Genomic DNA, 23629 nt, shown 5'->3' with positions numbered 1-23629 from the left:
ATGTTAACCACTGAGATTCTGAAGTGATCTGTCACCTCACTGCAACCCACCCCTCTCCGTCTAATATAGGAAATACTACATTTTGAGCCAAACTTTGCGTAACTTTCCAGCTGCTCTATGCTTATAAATATGACAGCAAATCCTAGGAACAGGCAGTGTGAGAGATCTCGAGATGTCTACCCCGTTGTCTCCTGAACATTTTCGGGAAGATATTGCTCACTAAATCAAAACGTCAGAGAGAGATCCAGAAAACAAAGTCCCACCTGAATCGAGACCTCCATTACCACTCGCTGAGTTTTGCTGTTTTTCCAAGGGTGAGGAGGAAGGGTCCTGCATGCTGGATGCTGACAAGCTGCTCTCCATGCCTAGTGAGTAAGGATCCTCTTCTCTTAATGCATCCTGCAGCAAGAATTACCTAAGAACAACCAACAAAGAAAAAAAAAATCAGAGCACCTTGATTATATTCCTTTGTTTTTAAAGTCCCCCCACCCCGCCCCGCAAAATAACAGCATCCTATCAGAGCTACTACCAGGTCACTGTAACAGGTAGGATGCCACGTCATGTTGATAACAGAAAATACCCACGCACGGGTGAGACATCTCGCATGTCCTGAGCAATGCGCGACCAGACCCAGTTAAAGCACCGACGTTTGCCAATGTGCTTTCTGACCAATTAGATTTTTCCTATAATAGCATGGCTATTCCTCACTTGCATTCTGATACGACAGGTGGAAAACCAGGTAAAATGACAGGTGCTTCTCACAGAACCTACAATTTAGTTCATTTACCATGAAAGAGCCAGGCACACGCAACCCCTAAGGGTCGCCGCTGACCTCTCTGGTGGTTAGACACAGCCATGCGGGGCTTTTAAATCTTTCACTCATTCAACATCTACTTTTATTGCACGCGTAGATGAAAGATTAAATCAGCAAAAGGGCAAGGACGGATGAAGAAAAGCATACTGCCTCTACACCTATAAATAGAATATTTTGTCACTCACATACAGTAAGATACCTTTTAAGAATACCACCCCGTTTTAAACCGCCAACTACTTGCACACGCACGTGCGCACGCATGCACACACACACTCTCACATGCACACACCTCTTTTGGTGCTATTCACTTTGCCTTCCTGGAAAATTATTTGGAGGGGTGGTCAAAATTAAAGGTTCCTAAGAGGGTGTTAGTCATCTGTGCAATTGCAGGAAGAAGACAGAAAACTCTACCAGGAGGAGATGGGCAAGGTACCAGGTACACAGCATGGGAACTTAACCCAGCACGTATTTATTAGCCACCTGTTTATATAAAATACTATGGCAGACGCTGTGGGGGCAGGGATACAAAGCCATTTCTCAATCAAAATACAAAGAAAGGAAATACCTATTTTAGAATAGGAACCATGGAAATATCTCGACTGCTTCTTCCAGCAGCAACCTATGCATCTTGCTGGTACGAAGATGTAAGTACATGAATAAGCAAATGAGATGACACATTATCAGGCGAACGTAACCAACCAGGAGATTATCTTTTACTCATCTCACAGTCTCTGAGCACAGGAGCTTTTCCTATTTTCTGAAGCAAAGTGAGGCTGTGTGGTCTGAGGAGAAGTCAGGACCAGAGATACAATGTAAGGCAGGGCTGTCCCAAAAAATAGGAAAAGCACTGACTAAAAGGCTGAAATGGCTTCTTGGGTTTGTTTAAAAGCCACATTAAGGATCGGTAAACACCACATGCTCCCCGGAGCGCTGCGCGGGGCCGAGAAAGCAAGGCGAGAGAGTCCTAACCCCGCCCTCCAGCAGCAGCATCTAAGACCAACGGTGCAAGGAAACTGGGTGCACACACGAACGACTTAAACCTAAATAGAAACTCAGTGTTTCTAAAATATTTTTTTAAATGAAAGACTAAAGGAACCCATGGAACAGATAGACGGGTTTCAAGATGCTTTAAAACAGAGGGCACTGGCAAACCCAGCACTTTGCACATTTAGGCTAATTTTACCCCAGCGACATCAGTTTGCTAAAATAACGCACATGATGACAGGCAGAACTGTATTCTCCTAATAAGAACACTCTTTTCCGAGTCCTATCATGACACAGACACGGGAATTTGTGGGGATCCATGGTTCTGGAGATCTCCTCCCCACGGGGCTGCACGCAGCTGACCAGGCAGGAGAGGGACAGGTCGCCAGGGCTCCCTGCAAGTTCTCATGCCCTGGGCCTGGATGTTACAGCAGGTGATGGTACTCACCAGTGTGTCTCCAGCGCCACCAGCATCCAGGAGCAATGGCCGATGCCATCTGCAGAGAACTCACTTGTTGATAAGCGAGTGTGGCCAGCCCACCAGAGACCCAACAGCCCACAAGCACCCAGTGCGAGAACACGCACAGGGAGCACGCAGCAGACAACACACACCTGCCCGCAATGACAGAAGCGTGTGTGTTGAGTTTGTGGATCACCCGATCACCTAGACGGGGACACCACGCCCACCAACAACAGGGGCAGCCAGAGGAAGACGCAGCACCCTCTGCAAAACACTGCCTCCCTCACGGATGTCCAATGGAGTCTGTCGGGGACATTTCCAGGGGGGGGGGGGCGGTGCAGAAGGACAAGCAGCTGAATGGGGGGGGGGGGGGGGCACGTGGAGCCAACAGAGTATCACAGACGGCCTGGAACAGAGGGCATCCCCACTGGGGGCACGCACTGACCCCTTACAAGCTGGTCAGCGACAGGGAACACTAGAAACACAGAGAGAAGCAGAGACCACCACGAGGTTGGGGGGCAGGATCGGAGAACGTGCTAGCAGAACAGACTCAAGGCCGAACCCCAAGGAGAGGAGAATGGTTTGCCAAAGCGAGGACCCCAACTCTGCGGGCAGGAGTAGACACCGCAGGATTCAACGCAGGGAGTGCAATGATCTGATTGATCTGTTCCAGAAAAGTCGCTCCGGCCAGACAGACGGACAGACAGGGACACGACTGAATCAGGACCGTGTGGACGAAGGTCTGGGTACAAAACAAGCAAACAAGTGCACAGCGTATTTCAAAAGTACAATCCACAGGACATGGTGCAAACAACCCAGGAGTCCCCCCGACATTAACAAGGCGCGATCTCTTCACAGCTTGGAGGCAGCTTCCTAGAATAAATCCCTTTCCACAGCTCGCTCTCAGCAACGCATGGAACCTAGGCAGTGCCTCTGGAAATAAACATTACCGGAGAAATCAGGTTAAATAGGGGAATGACAAACCCGTCCACAGAAATTTACTTCCGATGGACTTTGAGGGGGTAGCAAATACTGGTGAAAACTGACCCAGAAGCTCTGCAAAATGAAAACAGGATTTTGAAAGTAAATCCTTTTCCTGCCTCCAACACCCTCACCCCCCAAAAAGGGCTACTTTTAAAAGGAAGCATATTTCATTTTGCTTCTTAAAATATATATTAGTTTCAAGACCAAAGGTAAAACTTTCTATTAATGAAAGTACCTTTTTTTTAAAGACATGAAAAGAAAGCTCACAAAGCTGGGTTTTTAAAGGGTAACTTCCTGTTTTTTACAATACACTTGTGATCCTATGTAAAGTTAATCCCACTCTAATTGGCTCCTCTCCCCTCTAAAGTTGTTGAGCAACACAATTATAGTAAGTAACTTGGGAGAGTAACAAGGCCACGATCTAGCTGTGTGACCTAGGCAAATTACTTGACCTCTCTGTTCCTTCAAACTTCTCATGAAAGCTTGATTAGATGTAATCATTGGGCCCTTTTCCCCAAATCTAAAGTTCTATGAACCTACCAGAGCTTTTTTCAGTGTTAACGGTTTATTTTTCTGCATTCAGATTACCTGTTTAACTGAAAGAAATTTTTCTTTTTTTATCTGAAAGTAATTTAACAGAACAAGCATCCTCCCCTGTTAATTCTTTTCTGCCTCCTCCTATCATTTGGAGACTATTCAGAGACAGTGAAATAATTTTAGTATAAGCCAAGCAGTCTTGTTAGGAAGAAAATGGGTGGGGAAGAACACTCACAAGATAGTATTCTAGAGCTAACCAGAAATTATCAGGGGTTTTTACCTGTTTTGAATTATCTTTAGACCAGCAAGGTCCAGTAGAACTTTCTAGACCTGCACGGTCCAGTACAGTAACCACCAGCCACATGTAGCTACTGGGCCTTTGAAATGCAGCTAGTGTGAAAGAGGATTTCAATTTACATTTTCATTAATTTTAATTTAAAAGTCGTATCGGCTGCCGTATTAGGGAGCATAGTTAGCCCACTGCAAAGGTAAGCCAGACTTTACTATATTTGAATTTGGAGCATGTCCTAAAAATAACCATCAATTCTTGGCTCTCTTGAAAGTTTTAATTTAACAATAGCAAGCTAATTAAAAGAGAACACAGGAATTTTAAAACCTAAGAAACTTCAAAAAGAGACTTAACAGCTTCCCCGTGATATTCCACAAACATTTCACAGCTAACGTTCCAATGTAGCGGGTTTTTATAGAATGTGCTGCATTTTTGCATCAATATAATTTCAAAGAAGAAACGATCTAATAAGCTAAAGCATGTGCGTCACATGAAAATCGTTTCCTGTTTTCGTTCATCTATAAATTCAGGAAAATCATTCCAGCTCAAAAATGTAATCAGGCATAGTTTTCCTGGGAAGGAAAAAGAAGAGTCCATGAATGTTAACTATTAAGAAATCAGTCAAGTATCAATGGCTTATAGAACACTCATTAAAGGGGGAAAAGTTTGCTCAAGTTTTTTTTTTTTTAAGATTTTATTTACTTATTGGGGGAGAGAGAGAGAGAGCGAGCATGAGAGGGGAGAGGGTCAGAGGGAGAAGCAGACTCCCCGCCGAGCAGGGAGCCCGATGCAGGACTCGATCCCGGGACTCCAGGATCATGACCCGAGCCGAAGGCAGCCGCTTAACCAACTGACGCCCCAAGTTTGCTCAAGTTTTTATGACTTCTTGGGGACTCAGCTCTCTGCACTTGCCCCTGACCAGATACTGTAAAAAAGGATTCGGGGACTATAAAGTAAGACATCAATTTAAATGCACCAAATCAATCATTTTAAATAGAACTCAAGGGAAACATTATAAATATCAAAAAGAAAGCCACATCAATGAGTGGCAGAGTTAAATCTTACTTTATTCTGTAAGGACAAGTGACAAGGCTTTTATTTACACAGGCGACTGCAAAATGTATTTATTTTGGCAAATGACACATCACACTTGCACTTTTCCAATAATATTTACTTTCTTCCTTCCCATAAAAGGTATACACACTCTGTAGAAATCTAGGAAAATTATAAAGGAACACATTAAAATCACTTGTCACTCTAACACCCAGGGAAAATCACTTTTATTTGGATAATAGGTCCCCCTGACAGCTTCTCTGCAGGGTTTGAGTTCATGTAGAATTTAGAATTTTAATTCTTGTTTCATTTACCATTACACATGAAGCATTTCCCCCACGTCGTTAAAATTCCTTGAAAACATGACTTGAAATGGTTGCACAATTTTTATTATAATATGAATAAGGTAATTTATTTACCATTCCCCTCCTACTGACTATTAAGCTGTTTTTTATTTTTCCCCATCATCAGCAGTGCTGTGCTGGTCATCCTCAGCCATTAATGTTAACACACCTCTGATGTTGCCTTCCCATGGAATCCCAGAGGTGAGATGAGGGGCCAAATGCAGGAACAGATCTAAGCCTCACAATCCATGCTGCTCAAATGCTCTCCAGCCCACAGGACTCACTTGCACCTCATTTAGACCATGCCTAGCCGTGACGACAGACTATATCTGAAGCCAACCCGCTCCAGGCCATCAACCGCGTTTCTTTTCCCCTTTTTCAATGTGACATTCAAAAAACACAACCTGCCATTGTAACATGCTACCCTCATGTGATAACCCTGCTCATCATATCCTTCCCACATTTTAACTCTTGGTATTTCATGTAATTTTTAAGAGCGCTCCATATTCTATGTCACAAAACCATTGCAAATATCTTCCCCAACTTTCCTTTTAGTGGCTCCTTTTGATAAAAGATTAGTTTTTTTTCTTAACTTGGTCAAATCTATCCATTCCCTTGATTTTTCTAAAAATTGTATTTTCTTTTTTTTTTAATGAGAGAGAGAAAATTTTAAGCAGACTCCACGCCCAGCGCAAAGCCCAACGCCAAGGCTCGACCTCACAACCCTGAGATCATGACCTGAGCCTAAATCAAGAGTTGGATGCTTAACCAACTGAGCCACCCAGGCGCCCCTAAAAGTTGTATTTTCAAAAAAGCCCTCCCCCTACCCTGAGACACCAGAAGTCTAACTTCTCTGGGATTCCAAGGCTTACACTTAACTCTTTAACACAGAGGGAATTTCTGCTCAAATATTCCGTGAGGGGCAGCTCTGGGCTGTCCCCTCCTGCCCCCCCGCACAGGTAATAACCCATTTGTATCCCATTGGGTTTCCACGTTCTGTCTTTATCATATATTAAAAACTTACGCATACAAGGCTGTGTTTCGGTGTACCAAAACTTCCTTGAATTATGAGAAAATTCAGAGAAACAGAAGTATGACTTGTGTCTATATATTCCCCCTCAGTTCAGCAGCCATTAAATTTGGAGTCCTTTGGGGTTGGTTTATAAAAGGACAACCATGATTTTGCACGGCCTGAAACGCAGTCTCCTATGACTTTATCATCACGAGGCATTTGACCGTGAACGGATACTGTGTATCTGAAAGACACATGGGTTGAAATTTCTGTGCATCAGAGACTGCTCACTGTCCCTCCTCCACCCTCAACATCCGCTTTCCCCATCGTCTACAGAGAGGTGTAAATGGCCAAGGAGTTGGATGTGGTCATGCCAGATGCGTGGCACAACAGAATCACCTGGAGGGCTTGTCAAACCCCAGGATGCTGAGCCCCACCCCCCTAGCCTCTGATCCACCTATCAGGAGAACTGCCGATTCATTCGTATTTCTAACAAGTTTCCAGGTGCCGCTGATGCTGCTGGTCCGAGCACTACACCTGGAGAACCACAGCTTGATGAAAAGATTTTTGTCTGGGGTGCTGAGAAAGATAAAGTAGTTCTGCATCAAGAGATATTTAACATAGGTGTACTAAAATATATATATATATATTTCTGCAAAGTCATTTACACGTGGAGAGGGAAAGGTTGGTTCTTTCAGAAATAGCTCTGCATTAAATAGTCTTGCATGATAAGTAGTGTTCCTTATAGAATGCCAGTTACCTCAATTCCATTTTACAAAGTCAAGCTTTGCTACACCATCTGCCGCAGTCAGGCCAGCCTGTTCTCCATAAAAGTTCGGTAAGAGTTACAGTTTATCAAGATTGCATCATGCTGACTCTTCGTGGGGGAGCCACGCTCTTTCTTAATGGATCTCTGTATCTGACTGAATTATTTTTTCCAGGTTTCTTTTCTCAAAAAGCAAGAGGAAACTGGGTTGTACGATCTCTAGGGACTCTTCCCACGGCGTCCCTCATTCCTCGCAATGCCCCTCTCCTTCAGATCCCTTGGCCGACTGCATGGTGTTCACCTCCACACCGCTGAGAACTCACTTAGGAACTTCCCAGTTTCTGTCATCGAGTCGTGGGCTCGCGCTCAGCCTGCTCTTCCTCCCTCCCGCCCTCCGCCTCCTAGCAGGTGCCACCCCGCAGCTCCATGAGGACGTCCCAGCGGACCCCACAGCACCCTGGGGCTGTGTTCTCTGCCTTGCACAACTCTGCCCTGGAGTTAGTCACGATCTTGTTCTTTCCGCGTCCTTAGTTTTAACATACTTATCACCCATTCGAAAAAAAAAATTAAAAAAAAAAGAAAGAACGCAGTGTTTCCACTCACTGTCTAATTCTCCTCTCCATAAACTGAGATATATAGGCATTTTGTTCATTTCATCTCAAGAACTTTCCACCAGGGCCTCTTTTCTGCTCCCATCCAGGCGAACTGCCTTCTGTGCCTGGCTGGCTGGCAAACGCCATCCTGAGACCTTGCCTCTCTCCCCCTTGTCACATAGCCTCTCTTCTGGGTCCCATGTCTTCCCCAGTTTCGCTTTCCTCCCTTTTGAGGATGTATGTTCCCTAAGAAAGGATTTAGGTAGAAAACGTGAGGCCTTGCCTGGTAGAAAACACCGTTAACTACCCTCACGTTGGAACCAGTAGTTTAGGTGGGGAAAAAACTTCCAAGGTCGAGGGGCGCCGGGGTGGCTCAGTCGGTGAAGCGTCTGCCCTCGGCTCAGGTTGTGATCTCAGGGTCCTGGGATCAAGCCCTGCATCGGGCTCTATGCTCGGTGGGGAGCCTGCTTCTTCCTCTGCTGTTCCCCCTGCTCATGCTCTCTCTCTGTCTCTCTCTCTCTCACACTCACTCACTTGCTATCTCAAATAAATAAAATCTTCAAAAAAAAAAAAAAAAACCCCACTGTGGAAAAAACATCTCGCAGAGTTTCGAGGGCTTCTGCCCACTGTCTCCCAGCCCCCGCTGGGGAAGTCTGTCAGCAGCCCAGTTACTGGGCCCTCTGAGCTGAAACTTCTCAATGACTTGCCTACTGAGGATCTGCTTGTGGCTTCAGGGCACACTGGCTTCTTTCAAGTTTAAAATTCATGTTTTTGTGCTAGGATATTTTCTTGAATTACTGCTAATTTCCTCATCTCTGTTTTCTGTTCTTTTGCCCAAATATTCAATCAAATGTCGGACCTCCTCAATCTGCTTAATTTTTTCTTTTATGTTCTGTCGCTTTATTATTATTTTTTTTTAATCTTCCACCTAGGATCTACCATCAGCTTCTCCCTCTAGCTCTCCTATGGAGCTTTACAATTTAATTTCACAAGGCTCTTTTTAAATTCTTGTTAAGACTCCCTTCCCCACCCTATCCGGTTCTTGTTACCAGGATGCAAAGTCTGCTATAACCTCCCTGGGGTGATTCATGATCTTCTTTTAGAGATTTTTCTTCTCTCCTTCATAAGAGAAGTTATTTTGCTCTCTTTGTTGGTTTTGGTCTCTACTTTTTACGTTAGGTACCTCTCTCAGAAGATGGGTAACACTTTGTGGTTCTCCTGTTTAAGAGGGGGGCACTGAGGGGCTGGCGTCTCTAAGCCAAGTGAGGCTGTCAATCCTGGGAACCCATCTGGAGGTCAGCTGGGTCATTCCAAGAGGAAATCCCAGCATGAGTGCCTTTACGTCTTTACTCCCAGGTTGGTCAACATGCACTGAAAAGGATTCCACCATATTCCGTTATAGAAGGGCTGGGGTCTCTGCCTACTGTCACCGGTTTAGAAGGGAACATCTCAAAACACACAATCCCTTTCTTCCCTGAGATGAAGCACGTGTGGGCTCCAAGAAAGATCTCCCTCTTAAATCCAAAGCAACAGAGGAGTCCAGCTCCAGCTTCAGATCTCCACTTATGAGAATCAGTAAATTCTCTTCCTTCCTTCCTTACCCCACTACTGACTAATATACCACTTTTTCATGTTGATTTTGTTTTATTAGACATGACTAATGTTACACTCTTACAGTGCAGAGACAATTATCCAAACTCAGGTGAAAACATGAAGCTTTTTATTATAAGTCACGAGGCTGCCTCCAAAGGCTTGCAGCTCACAAGAGCTCACTTTAGTGAACTGCATTATATTAGCGATAAAAGAAATGTCACGTTTCTTTTAGTTACCCAGACTTTTCAAAGTGATCTGCCTCAAAGTAGCTCAAGAAACTTGCAATGTAACTACTTAACATACTCATAATTTCACGCTTGCTACTCCAAAGTGGGAAAAGGTCTGCAGTTGTTCGTTTCTTCACATGACTCAGAAAAGCGAATATTCTCCGGATAGAAAATAAAATGTGAAGGTCTAAACTCAAAGCTTATGAAATTCCAGACATGCTCTAGCTGCCCATGGATATCTAGCGTGTCTAAGTCGCACAGAAAACGGCCTCATTTCATACTGTGGGAATCTCGAAATGAGCACAGGACACCTAACCTGAGCTAAGACCTTTCAAAATATTTCAAATAAAGCGGAAAATATCAGAGAATTCTGAAGGATGTGCAACCTAATTTTTTTCCCAAATCTGATCTCTGAAAAATCACTACTTCCATCTCTGGAAGAAGCAACCTGCAAATAAACAGCCAAATAACAGCCTGAGATCTCGAGAGTGGCCACCAAGAACCATACCTGTAAAGGGCTTTGAAGAAGAAAAGCCGTGTCAAGGGCCTGGCACTATGATCGAGGAGAGTCTCCTTCTATTTATATCCATCCTGTCACCAGATCACCCTGCTAATAAAGCCTGACTGCGCCCATCCCCTCCTGACTCTTAACAGCCAACACGCAGCCTTTCTAAGAAGAGACAGGTCCTGCCTGATTACATCATCAAGAGAGATGAACTGATTCTTTGGGGCACAACGTTCATGAAATTCTGCCATCCGCCATATGCTCAGAGCTTGATTCACCTTGATTAGGAGAGCAATTTACTGGCCATTTGTCAACCGGGCTTCGTTGGTTTTCACTCTAAATAGATTGAAATCTGACACAAATTGCTGTCCCCGCACAAGAAATGCTAATTTTTTACAATCAGATTCATACCTCAATCCTGGGAAATGAGATATGTGGGGGAAAATAGGTACTCCAGGAGAAAACACCAGGGCTGGCGGGCGGCAGCCTGCGGTTCCCACAATAACGTACCGTGTCTCCTAATTCATGGTTTTAACTGTCACCTCTTAACCTCCCAATCAAATGGCATGTATTACTCAAGAGTAAAGGTGAACGAAATCAGTGCTTCCAAAGGGGCATTATGCAACATGAGAAACATGGCAGCCTCCCAAGCTACCTGCTCAAGAGAAGAGAAAACCCAAGCAAAGGGCAATGAGCTGTGCACTGGCTCAGAAGTTCACTTACTTATTTAACTATTTACCTACAGATTATTTAGGGACCCTTTACTACTTATTTGCTCTAAAGAAGGATGGGGCCTTGAAATCCCCAACGGAATCTACTATGCAATAGGTCTTTGCAACCAGGTGGTGAATGAAAAAGGGTTTCTTGCGCCAGAAATTGCTTCCAAGCCACCAAGGTTAAACACGGTCCTCAGGTGACCCTAGGACTGACACGAGATACTTTACACCGAAGAGCCTGGAAGGGCCTTATGATAAAAAAGCATGATTTTTAGAATTAGCACAGACGTCGTCCCACGCGGTCCTGACATCTTAAACTAAGCCTGGGGTTTCCCTGTCACCTACAAAGACTGGAATGAATTAGAGCATCCGTCCAAGCCTCTGACAAAGCTAAAACATCCTTCCTATTTCACAGGAGATGTGTATCCCACATTACACGCCCATGTGTGGAAGTCACTGGCCCATGTGCCATACGTATGATCGTGAGAACTCAAAAAGCAAAGAATTCTGACAAGGGATCTTTCAGTAAGCTAGACATGCATAGATAATGTCTAATCATCGGCGCCTAATTTTCTGAGGGGATCTTATGTATCAGTTACTTCAAGCAGCACAGATGCTCAGCAGTGATGCTTGAGATGCCACACACCTCAAAATGTCTAACGGAAGCCAGCCTGGAGAGTTGTGCAATCTCCCCGGGGATTCATAAAACAACTAGAGAGCATTTCAGGTGTTTCCCTGAAGCCATACCTATAACCAAAAAATTGGGCATGAATCAAATTTTATAAATCATATCATTTAAATGCATGAAGGAAGTTGACTCCAGTGGTGTCCCATTGCATATCGTTATGCAAAGTCAATAAAAACACCCTAATTTAGCTTCGTTAGTACAGAACATGGGGAATGTAATTCACGGAGATCTGGCCTTTACACTGGAATGTAACGATCACTAAACCAGAATGTACCCTTGGCCTTCTAACCACAACAAGCAACACTGTTATCATCTGCCAAACACAGGGCCTGCTCTAAAAGTCTCGCCTCCCAGGCACACAGTTCAGGGAATCTGGGTTTTCACCGACCTTCCTTGTTAAAGTGTATATGGGAGGAGAGAGCAATAGATCCTCCTCTCGAATGGAATAAAGACTCAAAAAAAAACAAAATATTACCCATGGTCTGAGCTGGATCCCGAAAGCTTTCGTAAAAAGAGGTGGGTCAGGACCTAAAATGCCCAGCTGGCTACTCACAGACTGAACCTGATAAACTGCATTAAGGCACTGAGGTTCCATAGCCACAGAGGGGTGGAAAGAGGAAAGGTGTCCTGCATTTTTCAGCTAGTTGGGAAAGATAAAGCATATTTAAAGTTTTAAAGACAACGAATGACAAGGGCCAAAACAAGGCTCCAAATAGTCTCTGCTACCCCACTTAGAGTCGTCCTGCCTCCTGCAAGCGTAACGTCAGTACCTCCGGACAACCATGACTGGTGGGTCTGATTCCAGAGTTGGCTGTTTTTCCGGACCAGGGGACTTCACCTCGCCTCACCTGACATCAGGGGCGCACCCTTGGCAGGGGTTACACACACCAGGGCATGAGGCCTTGGAGAATCTCAGGAACTGTCAGCTTCAATACAGAACATTACCCCGCAGCATTCCGGTTTCATTAGCACACCGATGTTAACTGATGCTTCTCGCAAGATTCTGGGCCTGGCGATGGACTCCTCCCAGCACCCCACTCAGCTAAGAAAGCCCTGTCCTCGGAAGTGCCTGAAGAAAAGCACTGATGCCTAAAGAAATCAAACTCACCCCCATTCCACCCGCCCTCCAAGAAAACATAAATAAATAAATTAATTAATTAATTAATTAATTGAGCAAGCTGGGAGGTTAAGTCTCTCAAACACACATCTTGTACACCCTCGGGACTTTAAAAGCCTCCGGGTAACTAGGCCACGTGGAAAATGAAGACCGAGAGCTGCAAGTAATATGAACAAAGACAAAACACGCACGCCAAGGATGCAGTGCTCAGCGACCAACACTGGGCTGGCACGTCAGTGTCAATCACGGCCAATCAGCCTGAGCAAAACGAGCAAAACACAGGATCCAGCCTACAGCCTCCAACGGGCAGCCAGGGGCTGGGGTAGTGATTTCGCATCTGTTGTTCGTCCATTTACAAATAAAAACATCCTAAGTACAAAAGAATAAGTACGATTAAAGCAGATGAAGTGTAACTTAGTGAGTTAATATCAACAAAGATACGAATGCGTTAAGACAAGGAGGCTTCCCGGAAAAGTACGCGTTTGCAGTCTGGACTTCTGCAGAGTTAATGACTTCTGTCCTCCAAACCCTCCGTTTCCGCCCCAGGTACCTCCATGCTAAGGCTCCTCTTTCCCTCGTTCCCACTTCTCCACCTTTCAAAAGGCAAATCCAGCTTCTTCCAAGCAGAAATAAATGCACACACCACAGTGATCCAACCGAAATGTTGGCAGTGTGCTTTGGCCCCTAAGTCCCCCTTGACTTTTTCTGTCCCTTATCTCTACTCCTTCTGTGGGGCGTTTCTGCAAGCTCCCCACAGTGCTGGAGAAGCAACGCGTCTCTTTCAGCAAGAGTACCAACTGGAAGCCTGTCTGGAACAGTCTCTTAGGGAGCTCTGCCTTTTTTCATTAAAGACCTCTAGCCTGGAGCGCCTGGGTGGCTCAGTTGGTGAGGCGCCTGCCTTCAGCTCAGGTCAGGTTCCAGGGTCCTGGGATCAAGTCCCACATTGGGCTCCCAGTTCAGCCAGGAGTCTGTTTCTCCCTCTGCCTCTCCCTTCCCCCTGCTCATGAGCACGCGCTCTCTCAGATAAATAATCTTTAAAAAATAAAGACCTCTAGCCCACGCCATGAACCAGTTGGCATCATTTATATCAAATGATAGATCCCCTCTTCCCTTGCTTGTCCAGTGTTTGTGCTAAGCACACAGACAAGTTCACTACGAGTGAATCCTCAAGATGACTATGACCAAAGAGCATTTTTTTTTTAAACCATCCAGACGGAAACAGCCTTTCCAATGTGGAGGTAGGAAGTAAAGGCGTCCTTTGCAACAGTAAAGTATGTAGGAGAGAGATTTTTTCCTCTATCAGAAGATAGCATATTTGTCACAAATCCATAAAAGTAAACCTGGCTTTCACCTTTTAAAGCCGGCCTGTAAAATATATTTGTACCTAGCAAGAATTCTATCTGCCATTCATGGCAGGAAAAATCGAAAACTGGAAGTAGAGGGAGGATTAAAGGAAAGTGACTTAGCCAAGGTCACACGCACACACACACCCACACCCCCTTGGAGCCAGACCAGGGGTTCTGAATCCCTAAGCCTGGTTCACTCTAAGCATGAGACTGTAGCTTATCTTCCTTTAGTGCACTTCCTAAAATAATGCCAAAAGCCAATTTCCAGAAAAATCCTGCTTACTTTGGATTTGGCAAAACTCGACATCGTCTCCTGAGCTTTAAAGGAGGTGAAATTAATCTGTGCTCATCTACAGCAAAGAAACTTTGATGGCCAGCGTCAAGCCTGAGGTCAACCTCACCGTGTGCACAACCTGCTGACAAGAGCAGAGTGGGCACAGGAAGGACCATGCTTACCCAGGCCTCACACAAGGAGCCACTCTGAAGTTCTGTTTCTATGCGAGAGAACAATAACGTAATAAAAGACCAAAATCTTAAGTCGAATCTAAAAGACTATGCTCATCAGTGGCCAACACTAGTTAGAAAAGAGGGCGCCTGGGTGGCTCAGTCGGTTAAGCATCTGCCTTCTGTTCAGGTCACGATCCCAGGGTCCTGGGATCGAGTCCCACATCGGGCTCCCTGCTCAGCATGGAGCTTGCTGCTCCCCCTGCATGTGCGCTCTCTCTCTCTCTCTAATAAATAAAATAAAGTCTCTAAAAGAAAAAGAAAAGCTACTTAGAAGGGAAAATTGTAGCTCCCTTCCCCAGCTGTCCCAAGGTCCTTTGGAGTTCCACTCTCCACTCAAGTCCATGACTTGAGAATTTTTCCATTTACTCTCACCTACACTGGTGTGGGAATGTCTTTCAGAGAGGAGAGAAAAAAGGAAACTGATGTGTAGGAAAACCAATTACCTTTTAATTAAGCTGAAATTTCAGAAACTCAACACTTTTCAAAACTGTAATGGCCAATTCACATGACAGGGAGCAACATTCTATCCCAACCCAGGACACGGAGTATTTTCACTTCTACATTTAAAAACAGAGATTTAGCTTCATCTAGAGGCTCTGCTCTTCCATGACCATCTGAAATAAATGTAAACAGAAAATGCTCTAGTCTTCCTGCATTGCAAATCAAGTTCAAAAAAAAAAAAAAACCAACCCTATTTATATGATGCCCTAGAACCTCTCCAAAGACTCGATCTCCTTATCAATGAAATAAAGATACAGCACTCACCTGTAAGGATTAAGTAAGCTAACCCATTTAAAGTGTTAGGCACAGTGTCCCACACAGAGTAAATAATCAATATACAATAATTACAGTTTCAAAGACAATGTAAGACTAGGATTCAAATCGTCACTCTCTCTCTTGCTCTAACTTGCTGGCAAGAGATTACTGAAAAACATTAAAAAAATAATAATAAAAGATTTTTTTTCTCAGCCAATAAAACTTCAGGGAAAATAAAAATCACAGGATAAAAATCTGCCCGTCTTCCCCACCCCACCAGCTCCAAAATGGTCTTCTGTTGGCCTTACTCTACAGATTATCACCCTATGCTCTCACAAGCACTTTATCTACCAAATGTGTCATTTTTTTATGCAAAATCAAAAAGAATGAAACAGAAAAGCACAATGGATTCTTTGTTTAATCGGTGTCAACGACATCTATCTTATCACAAGAATAGAAACCTAAGTGACAAAAAAATAAATCAGCGAATTTTTGATCAGAGAATATCATCTTATCAAAACCAAGGGACCTGACCATCAGTATATGGTGAAACATAATCATGTTTTAAAATTCACTAGGGGCTAACCAGATGGGGAGTGTGATGCTGGCATCTTTACATTTGAACACCCTGACATGATCCTGCAAAACCGATCCTTCAGGGTCTTGTTCGGTGACTTTATATGAATCCTATAACATCCCTTGTTGTGCTGCAAGCTCTAAACTGAATACCTTCCCTTATTTACAATATACAGTCCTGTCTCGTTTACACGAACTTCAACACAGCCAACACTAGTTTTAGCCAACAAGATCATTTTTCTTAGGAGTTGTCCAGGACATGTCTAGTCTTACAGAGAGAGGCAGTATAGCTGGCCTCTTAAATTCAGGTTTGAACTCTAGGTCCACTGACATATGGATTTTTTTTTTATAAAGTACACTACTGTAAATATGTTTTCTCTTCCTTAGGATTTTAATAATGATTTTCTTTTCTCTAGCTTACTTTATTGTAAGAATACGGCATATAATACAAATATAAAATCTGTATGAATCAACTGTTCACAGTATTGGTAAGGCTTCCGGTCAACAGCAAGCTCTTAGCAGTTAAGCTTTTGGGAAGGCAAGCAACACAAGACTTTTCAGCTGCGGGGGGGAGGGGGAGTTGTTGCCCTTAACCTCTATGTTGTTCAAGGGTCAACTGTACTGCCTAGTGGCCCAACTTAAAGAGCAGGAATGGGGACACCTGGGTGGCTCAGTCAGCTCAGGTCATGATCCCAGAGTCCTGGGATCAAGTCCAGAATGGGGCTCTCCTTGCTCAGTGGGAAGCCTGCTTCTCCCTCTCCCTCTCCCACTCCCCCTGGCTGTGTTCTCTCTCTGACAAATAAATAAAATAAAACCTCAAAAAAAAATAAAACTAAAAAAATAAAATGAAGAGCAGGAATGGTAAATGCAACATCAGATCTAGTTCTTTTACTCCCTAGGCTACCAGGAGGCCACAGTTACCCACCCACACTATAAATTCTAGCAGAATGAGGTCCCAGCACTCACCCTGTCTGCAATGGTGGGGTATAGAGGGCTATGTGGAACAGTCCCTTCTAGTCCTATGAATTCCTAAAGCATACTTGAATCAGGTACTTCTTTATGACTTCTTTTCAAAACCACAATGACCTAGCCCAGCCCATGCTATTATAAAGATTATACACGAAGGCTGGGGCACCTGAGTGGCTCAGTTGGGTAAGCATCCAACTCTTGGTTTTGGCTCGAGGTCATGATCTCAGGGTCCTGGGATGGAGTCCGGCTTAGCACGGAGTCTGCTTGAGATTCTCTCTCCTTCTCCCTCTGTCCTTCCTACTCGTTCTCTCTCTCTCAGATAAAGAAATAAGTCTCTTTTTAAAAAGTTGAAAGATTATATATGAAGGCTACATTTGTATGTGCCTCCATCTCTACACCTCACTTTTGCAAGGCATGAACGACGCCTGCCCCCATACATTTACAGCTTCTTTCCCTCAACAATGTCAGCACTTGGCCCCTGCAGAAGGAACTACAACCCACCAACTGCTCTCACAAACGTCTTGAGCCTCAGTCACCAAGGCCTGTACTATTTTCACTGTACTTTGCCGGCATGGGTCTGACAGACGAATCACTTGAGCACGCCTACCAAGATGTGTTGAATCACTTGATTTTTTTTCCCCCAAAGAGAAGCATGGAGGTCTGAGTGAGACTCCAGTCTGATGCACTGATTTTGCAGATAAGGAAGCTGAGGCTCAGAAAAAAATGCCGTTAAGTGGTCCAAGGTCACAAGGCTTGACAGAAATATCTCCAAAGTAGAACCCAGGCCTCCTGATTCTGTCCTCTGCTCTGCCAGGAATGTTCCTTACAAAACCAGATGGTTAGATCCTGGGTCACCAAGGAATGTGCAGGTTGGTTTGTTATGACAAGTTCCCTAGTTTTTTTTTTTCCCATATTTGTAGAATAGAGACAATAAGTCGGTACTGGGGCAAGACAGACATAAGAACAGTTTATAAAAAACACAGAATGTGCCTTGAACTACATAATCCTAATTTCATTTTGGGACAAGAACCTTTTATAAACTCTTCTTTTATGACCACTATACTGTTAAGTCGTGAACTCCAAAAGTTCCAAATCGTGAAATACTATCAGACAAAGGTCCAAGCTGAGAACCCTAGACCTGGAAGTCATTCAAATCCCCACAGTGGACCATTCTGTACAAACTATTAAGAAGAAGAAGCACAACAGGGAGGAGGAAGAAGAGAAGAACTCTTTCACTTGGATACCCTGACAAAAACTTTTCGGTATAAGTACAGGCCCTGCAAACTATGCATTTCCATTGCACGGGGTTCTTCAACCCCCAAAGCACCCTGCGCCAATAAAATGGAACCCTCATTCACGTACTTCTCAGAGCAGTGTTTCCAACAGAGAGAGGTGGTAAGTCCTTCGTGCGCACCAGCACATGGAGAAAGGTGAACAATGCCCCCTCAGCTAGAGGGGGCAGAAATGGGATTTGATAAACCTTCAGTGCTCCCAGGACAGCAAAGGAAGGTCTTAGGATTCAAAGAGAATAGAGAGGCTAATCCTGAGATCACCCAGGCTCCCCTCTTTCTTCAGGAACCTATTCTGGTTTATTCGTTTGTTTTTAAGCAAGAATCATGAACCTAGGGATTTATACCTAAAAAGGTTTAAAAAACAAAACAAAACAAAAACCCCATCTATGATTTCTGCAAGAAAACACGAAGAGGAAAAGCTCTCTCAGATCAATGACTCCCATCATTAGTGAAATTCAGGTCCCAGCAGGATGGGCTGTTGGAGGTTCAAGGTGCTGGAACCTTAATGGGAAATACTTCTCTGAGAGCCAGCACTTCTAGAACAACACACATCAAAGCAGGGTGGTCGGGTGCACTCTTTTCTAGGGTAGGGGCTGCTGAATCAATCACCCTGCCGCTGGGCAGGGGTTTACACCGCCAAGGGAACGGGTCTTTTGCACAGTCCAGACTTTGGTAGGGGAGGGGAGGGTTTCTGGTGTGCGTGGGTGTGCCTCTCACCCCTTTCGGGCAGGTGGCTTGGTCCCAGCGCCTACCTAAAATAAGGATCTGGGACATACTTACTTATGGAAGGGAGGAAGCAGCGTGTGAGCCAACTTAATGCTTACTAGGGAGAAAGTAGCAGATCTCCTATCGCACAGGAGCGCCTGGCCAATTCCTTCGGGCCACCGAGGCCTCTCCCCTCCCACTCTGTACCCGCTCAACCTCCCTCCCCACCCCCAACCGCCTCCCCAGAATGCGGTGCCGAATTTAAGCCGCTTTTCGCGTTTTCTCCGACCTGGTGAACCCCGGATCCACTTGCTTGGTGTAGACACGCCAACCGGTCCCCCAGGTCCCGTGGCGTCGGTGAGAGGGTGGAGGAGTGAAGAGAAGAGGACGGCAGCGGCGATGGATGCGGATTCAGGCAGGGTCGGCCCTGGTCGAAAGCGGTTTCCCACCAGTAGACTCGGATCCGCGGCGGCCGCGCCGCTGGAGCCGACAAAACGCGGTGCGGGGCTGACGCTCTCCGGAGCCGGGGCTGCGCGCGGGGCTGGGAGCCCCAGACCTGGAACGCGCCCGCGGGACCCGGGGACGCAAAGGAGGGGACGCTGGGGTGCTGAGAAGTCTGACGACTGCACCAAAAGGGGAACGAGCACCCGTACGACCAGCGCCTGGCGCCCTGCTCTTCCCGGAATCCCACCCAACTCTAGAAACCCAAAGATCCCGAAAATTCCGAAAGCGAAACTGCAAGCGGGTCTCCAGAAGTTTGGGAACGGTCTCCCAGGCTTCCCGGCGTCTCTCTGCACTCCGGACACCACAGATGCCGTCAAGGCCAAGCGCCCCTGGCGGTGGCGATCGCTGCGCACGGCCACCATCCGCGTCCCCGGGGCACCTCCCTCGGTTTTTTACGCGGAAAGGGCCCCAGCCCCGAGCCGCAACCCCAGCCCCAGCCCCGGTTCCGGGGCGGTGGTCGGCCCGGCTCCCGCCGCGCCCCCCTCCTCCCGCTCCGTCCTACAAGAAGGGGAAACTTGGGCCCTGCGAGAATCCTGAGGAATGTTCTTTGTAATCGGTTGTATATTCGCTTCCACGGCACAGCTCGGTGCAAAATCGCGGGTTTCGGGGCGTTAGAGTGAATTGTGCGCTTGTCAGCGGCGACGTCAGGAGGACGAGGGGAGGGGTTCCCGGCTGAAACTGCAGTTTACAAGCACAGAGCCATTTTAGGCTGGTTTCCACTTCAGCGAAGCCCACGGGAAAGCTGTCCCCGGGAGGACCCGCTAGCCGCGCACGCTGCAAGGGCCGGGGACGCGCCGCGCGCTCTGCCCGGGGGACCGACCGTCTTGGCCGGAGTGTCGCCGATCTCTCAGCCCCGCCAACCCAGGTGGGAAGGAAAATCTGCCGCGGGGTCTCCAATCCTAGTGTCGCTTCCCCTGGGCCCCCACCCGCCGGACACTACTAGAGAGAGGCCTCTCCGACAGCGCGGCGTCTGTCTGAGGGGGGAGGACGAGCTGACCCTATGGATCGCCCCTCTAGGCCCCCTGGAAATGCCCTGAGAGCCCGTTACTGCGCTAACTACAGACCTGGCCAACACACAATCTTTTTAACCCTGAGATTTAAACACGTCTCGGCGCACTTGGTCAAGGCGCCATCAGGTTCGCCGGCCCAGATAAGGTCCCCAGAACCTGCCCTCGCCAGGCCCGGGGGACCGCGCATAGCCGCCGCACAGTCCACTGTCCCCTGGGTCCCTCCCGCGCGACCTCCGCTCGGCAGCTGCGTCCTGGCCACTGGCGACCCCTGTTGGAGATCCCTGTTCCTAGCTTAGCGAGCTCGGGTTTGCTTGCTTCCCCTCCGACTTCCCTTACACAGGTTCCGACTTTGCCCCCAAAACTCCAGTCCCAGACCCTCCAGGCCCCAGAAGCCGGCCTTTCCCGGACACCACTCAAACCCCAATGCCACAGCGCCGCCCCGCTTGCCTGCCATGGCCGGGGGACGCCCCACTCAGATCCAGCCTTCTCGCGCTGGACCTAAGCAAGGGACACTTTTCTTCCGAGACCACTTCTCCCATCCCCCACCTTCCCTAGAGCTCAACTCCAAAAGCAACTCCTCGCTTCGACTCTACACACTTTTCCGCCTAGGTCGGCGCTCCAACACCTTTCTGCCCCACCACTGTCCTCCCCACGTCTCGGCCGCGAGGCCCCCACCGCCAAGTGCGGCGTGCCCCCAGCACACACAACACCCCACGGGCGTCTGCAGCCCGACTGCACCCAATACCGCGGACAGTTAGTCCTTTAAATAAGCACCTCCGCACTCCGCCTACTCTGGGCTTCACCTGCACAGAACCCAGCATACAGAGAGCTCGTCTCAAAGAAAGCCGAAATAAATCATTGCCTCTGCCCTCATGTATTTTGCACCACGTGTCAGCAGTTTGTCACGTCAAATCATGGCAGAGTCTGGTTCCAAAACGCACACACACATTCGGGGCGTATCTCTTTGACACCGCCCCCCCCCAACTGCACACACCAGTATGCACACCGATCCAAAGGCACATGCAGCAGTTGTGCTCGGATGCCCCAGTCTGGACCAGCGGCACCCCCCCCCCCCCCCCCCCAGCAATGGACTGGACACGCAGACTCGAAACACGGAAAAAACTAGGGCAGCTCATTCTGTCTCTTTTTTCCCATTTAATTCGCTAAAACAGCTCCTGGAGTAGCTAAAGAGAGTCGAAACTAAGGCATGGCAACTCCGGTTGGGTTTTTTCCCACCTCAAAACCTTTATTTTCAGTTTTTAAAAACCACCTTAGCCCGCCATATTGAAACTGGCAGGGTTTCTAAATACTCCTTCCCCGCAGTTGCAGCGCTTCCAAGAAAACACAAGTACGGATCGGGCTCTGGACGTGCGTCCGGCCACCGCGAATCCAGCACTTCCCACCCCCGGGTCACCGGTCCCCGGTTCAGCCTCTCCCGCCGCCCCGGGCCAAAATCAATAAATACATCTAAGCAGTTCCTACAGTTGTTTTCTTTCTTTCTTTCTTTTCTTTCTTTTTGGCGGATTTTTACCAACACACACACACGTTTAAAAAATAAACTCCAAAGCTAGATCAGATTAGCAATTTTGAAAGGAGGTCATATGAGAGTAGACAACAGGAAAGCCCCAAGTGACAGGATATTACTTTAAAGCGAAAAAAAAAAAAAAAGAACAAAAAGATCATCCATGCCGGAGCACGCTCCGAAACTACTACTGACAATTTCATTTCAGCTGCACAGACAAATGTTTCCAAGAGGGCGACTCCGAATGTGTAAACGATTTTTAACACCCCTAATGGCTGGTCTCCAGTCCTCACCCTACCATTTTCCCCCTCCCCGCCCCCAACACACACACCAAAAAAAAAAAAAAGAAGAAGAAGAAGAAGAAGAAAGAGACCCCGACAAGGGAAGAGACCGCGGAGCGTGGGGTTAGCAAGGGCGGCTGCGTCGCTAAAATGAGCGCACAAATGAGGAAGGTGGGCGGCGGGAGGGGACAGCTCGAACCCGATGAGGAGGACACTTTGCAACTACAGACGGTCTCCCGCAAGGCCGGGCTTTTCAAAGCCGAGGGACGAGGTTGTTGGAAGGGGACGCGAGCAGCAAAAATGACAACCCGGGAGCGCAGAGCGGAGTTTGGGGCTCTGCTCTAGGGCTGCCGCTCTCCCCTCCAGCTCTTCTCTTTCGCTTCTCTCCCTCGGCACCCGCTCCTCAAGCCTCCCACGCCCGGGCTGGCCCGAGCCTCCCTTTTTCCCGAAGCTGGAAAAAAGAAGCTGACCGGCGCACTCAACCTGCGGGCCGGAGATCTGCCCGCCGGGCGGGCTGGGCGCGGGGACAGCGGCCGGCGCGGCGTCCTACCTGGTGAAGTTCGTCCTCCCCTCGGAGTGGACCCAGGCCTCGGGCGCCGCCGGGGGGCCGCCGGCCTCGCTCGCTCGCTCTGCCTCGCCCCGGCTCGCTCAGCCTCGCTCGCTCCCCGCCCGCCGCCTCCCTCGCGCGCCCGCTCCGGTCCTCCGACTCCCACTACAGCCTCATTCCAATATGGCATCCTCTCTGTGCGCATGCCCGGCACTCTTTTTTAAGATTATTATTTTGTGTGTGTGCAGCGAACTCCTTCAACGACCTTTTCCAGCGCTTGCGGAACGTCTCAAACCAATTAGCCTGCGGGACGCTCCCGACGCCTTGCTCTGCCCCGCTGTGACGCCCCCGCGCCTGGGCACACAACCCCCCCTCCCCAAACACACACACACACACACACACCCGGGCACATTTCACGCTCACACTGCCCCCTCTCCGCCCCGCTCCCCTTCCTCCTTTCCTTCAGCTCCCTCCATACACAATCTGCAGAAAGTTCACATCACAGGCGTTTCCGCAAACCCATCTGCAGGGAAATCTGGGCAAACTCCGCATCTCACTGGACACTTTGTTTTCTGGGTTTGCAATCCCTCGGTGGACGAAGCGCACAAACTTGCGCTTTATCCGCCGGTGGCTGGTTAGCAGCGCAGAGAAATTCAATCCTCTCCGCCACCTCTGCCCCGCCCACTGCGCCCCCCCACCCCGGGCACTTAAATGGAACCTTTCCTATGGAGATTGAGACTTTTCCTGGTCTCGTAGGGAAGGCGGGAGGGGGCCGGGGGGAGGCTTTTCTGGGAAACGTGCCTCTAGAGGGAGGAAATGAAGTTGGGACTGCTCGGGCGAGCTTGCAGCCGCGATCTGCCGGGCCCCGGCAGCACGCAGGTAACGAGGGTCGCCACGGCGTCTCCTGGGGCGGTGCCCGGGCCTGGGCGCCC

The 23629-nt window shown here is 47.6% G+C and overlaps 1 protein-coding gene across 6 annotated transcripts in view; it reads right to left on the bottom strand.

Annotated features, from left to right (window-relative positions):
* SFMBT2 (Scm like with four mbt domains 2) overlaps positions 1 to 23306 on the bottom strand; it is a 226246-nt gene extending 202940 nt beyond the window's left edge. For 3 of the 6 annotated variants that reach the window (XR_012374583.1, XM_073879941.1, XM_025853445.2), the window contains exons 1-2: positions 22701 to 22866; positions 264 to 415 (exon numbers count right to left, since the gene is read on the bottom strand). Coding sequence is in view for 5 of the 6 variants with exons in the window: in XM_073879941.1 (XP_073736042.1) it covers positions 264 to 363 (100 nt within the window). In the remaining variant the exon portion in view is untranslated. Of the gene's footprint in view, positions 1 to 263; positions 416 to 2246; positions 2367 to 19122; positions 19660 to 22700; positions 22867 to 23175 lie in introns of those variants that run through there. The other 3 variants (XM_073879943.1, XM_073879942.1, XM_073879945.1) reach the window with 3 other exon arrangements.
* Between the last annotated feature and the right edge of the window lie 323 nt (positions 23307 to 23629).

This window comes from Callorhinus ursinus, unplaced genomic scaffold, assembly GCF_003265705.2.
Source record: "Callorhinus ursinus isolate GAN/ISIS: 27379988/994484 unplaced genomic scaffold, GSC_fseal_2.0 scaffold36, whole genome shotgun sequence".
Classification (NCBI taxonomy): Eukaryota; Metazoa; Chordata; class Mammalia; order Carnivora; family Otariidae; genus Callorhinus; species Callorhinus ursinus.
Note: the sequence above shows the minus strand (reverse complement) of the source record. Positions and strands in the feature narration are given on the sequence as shown.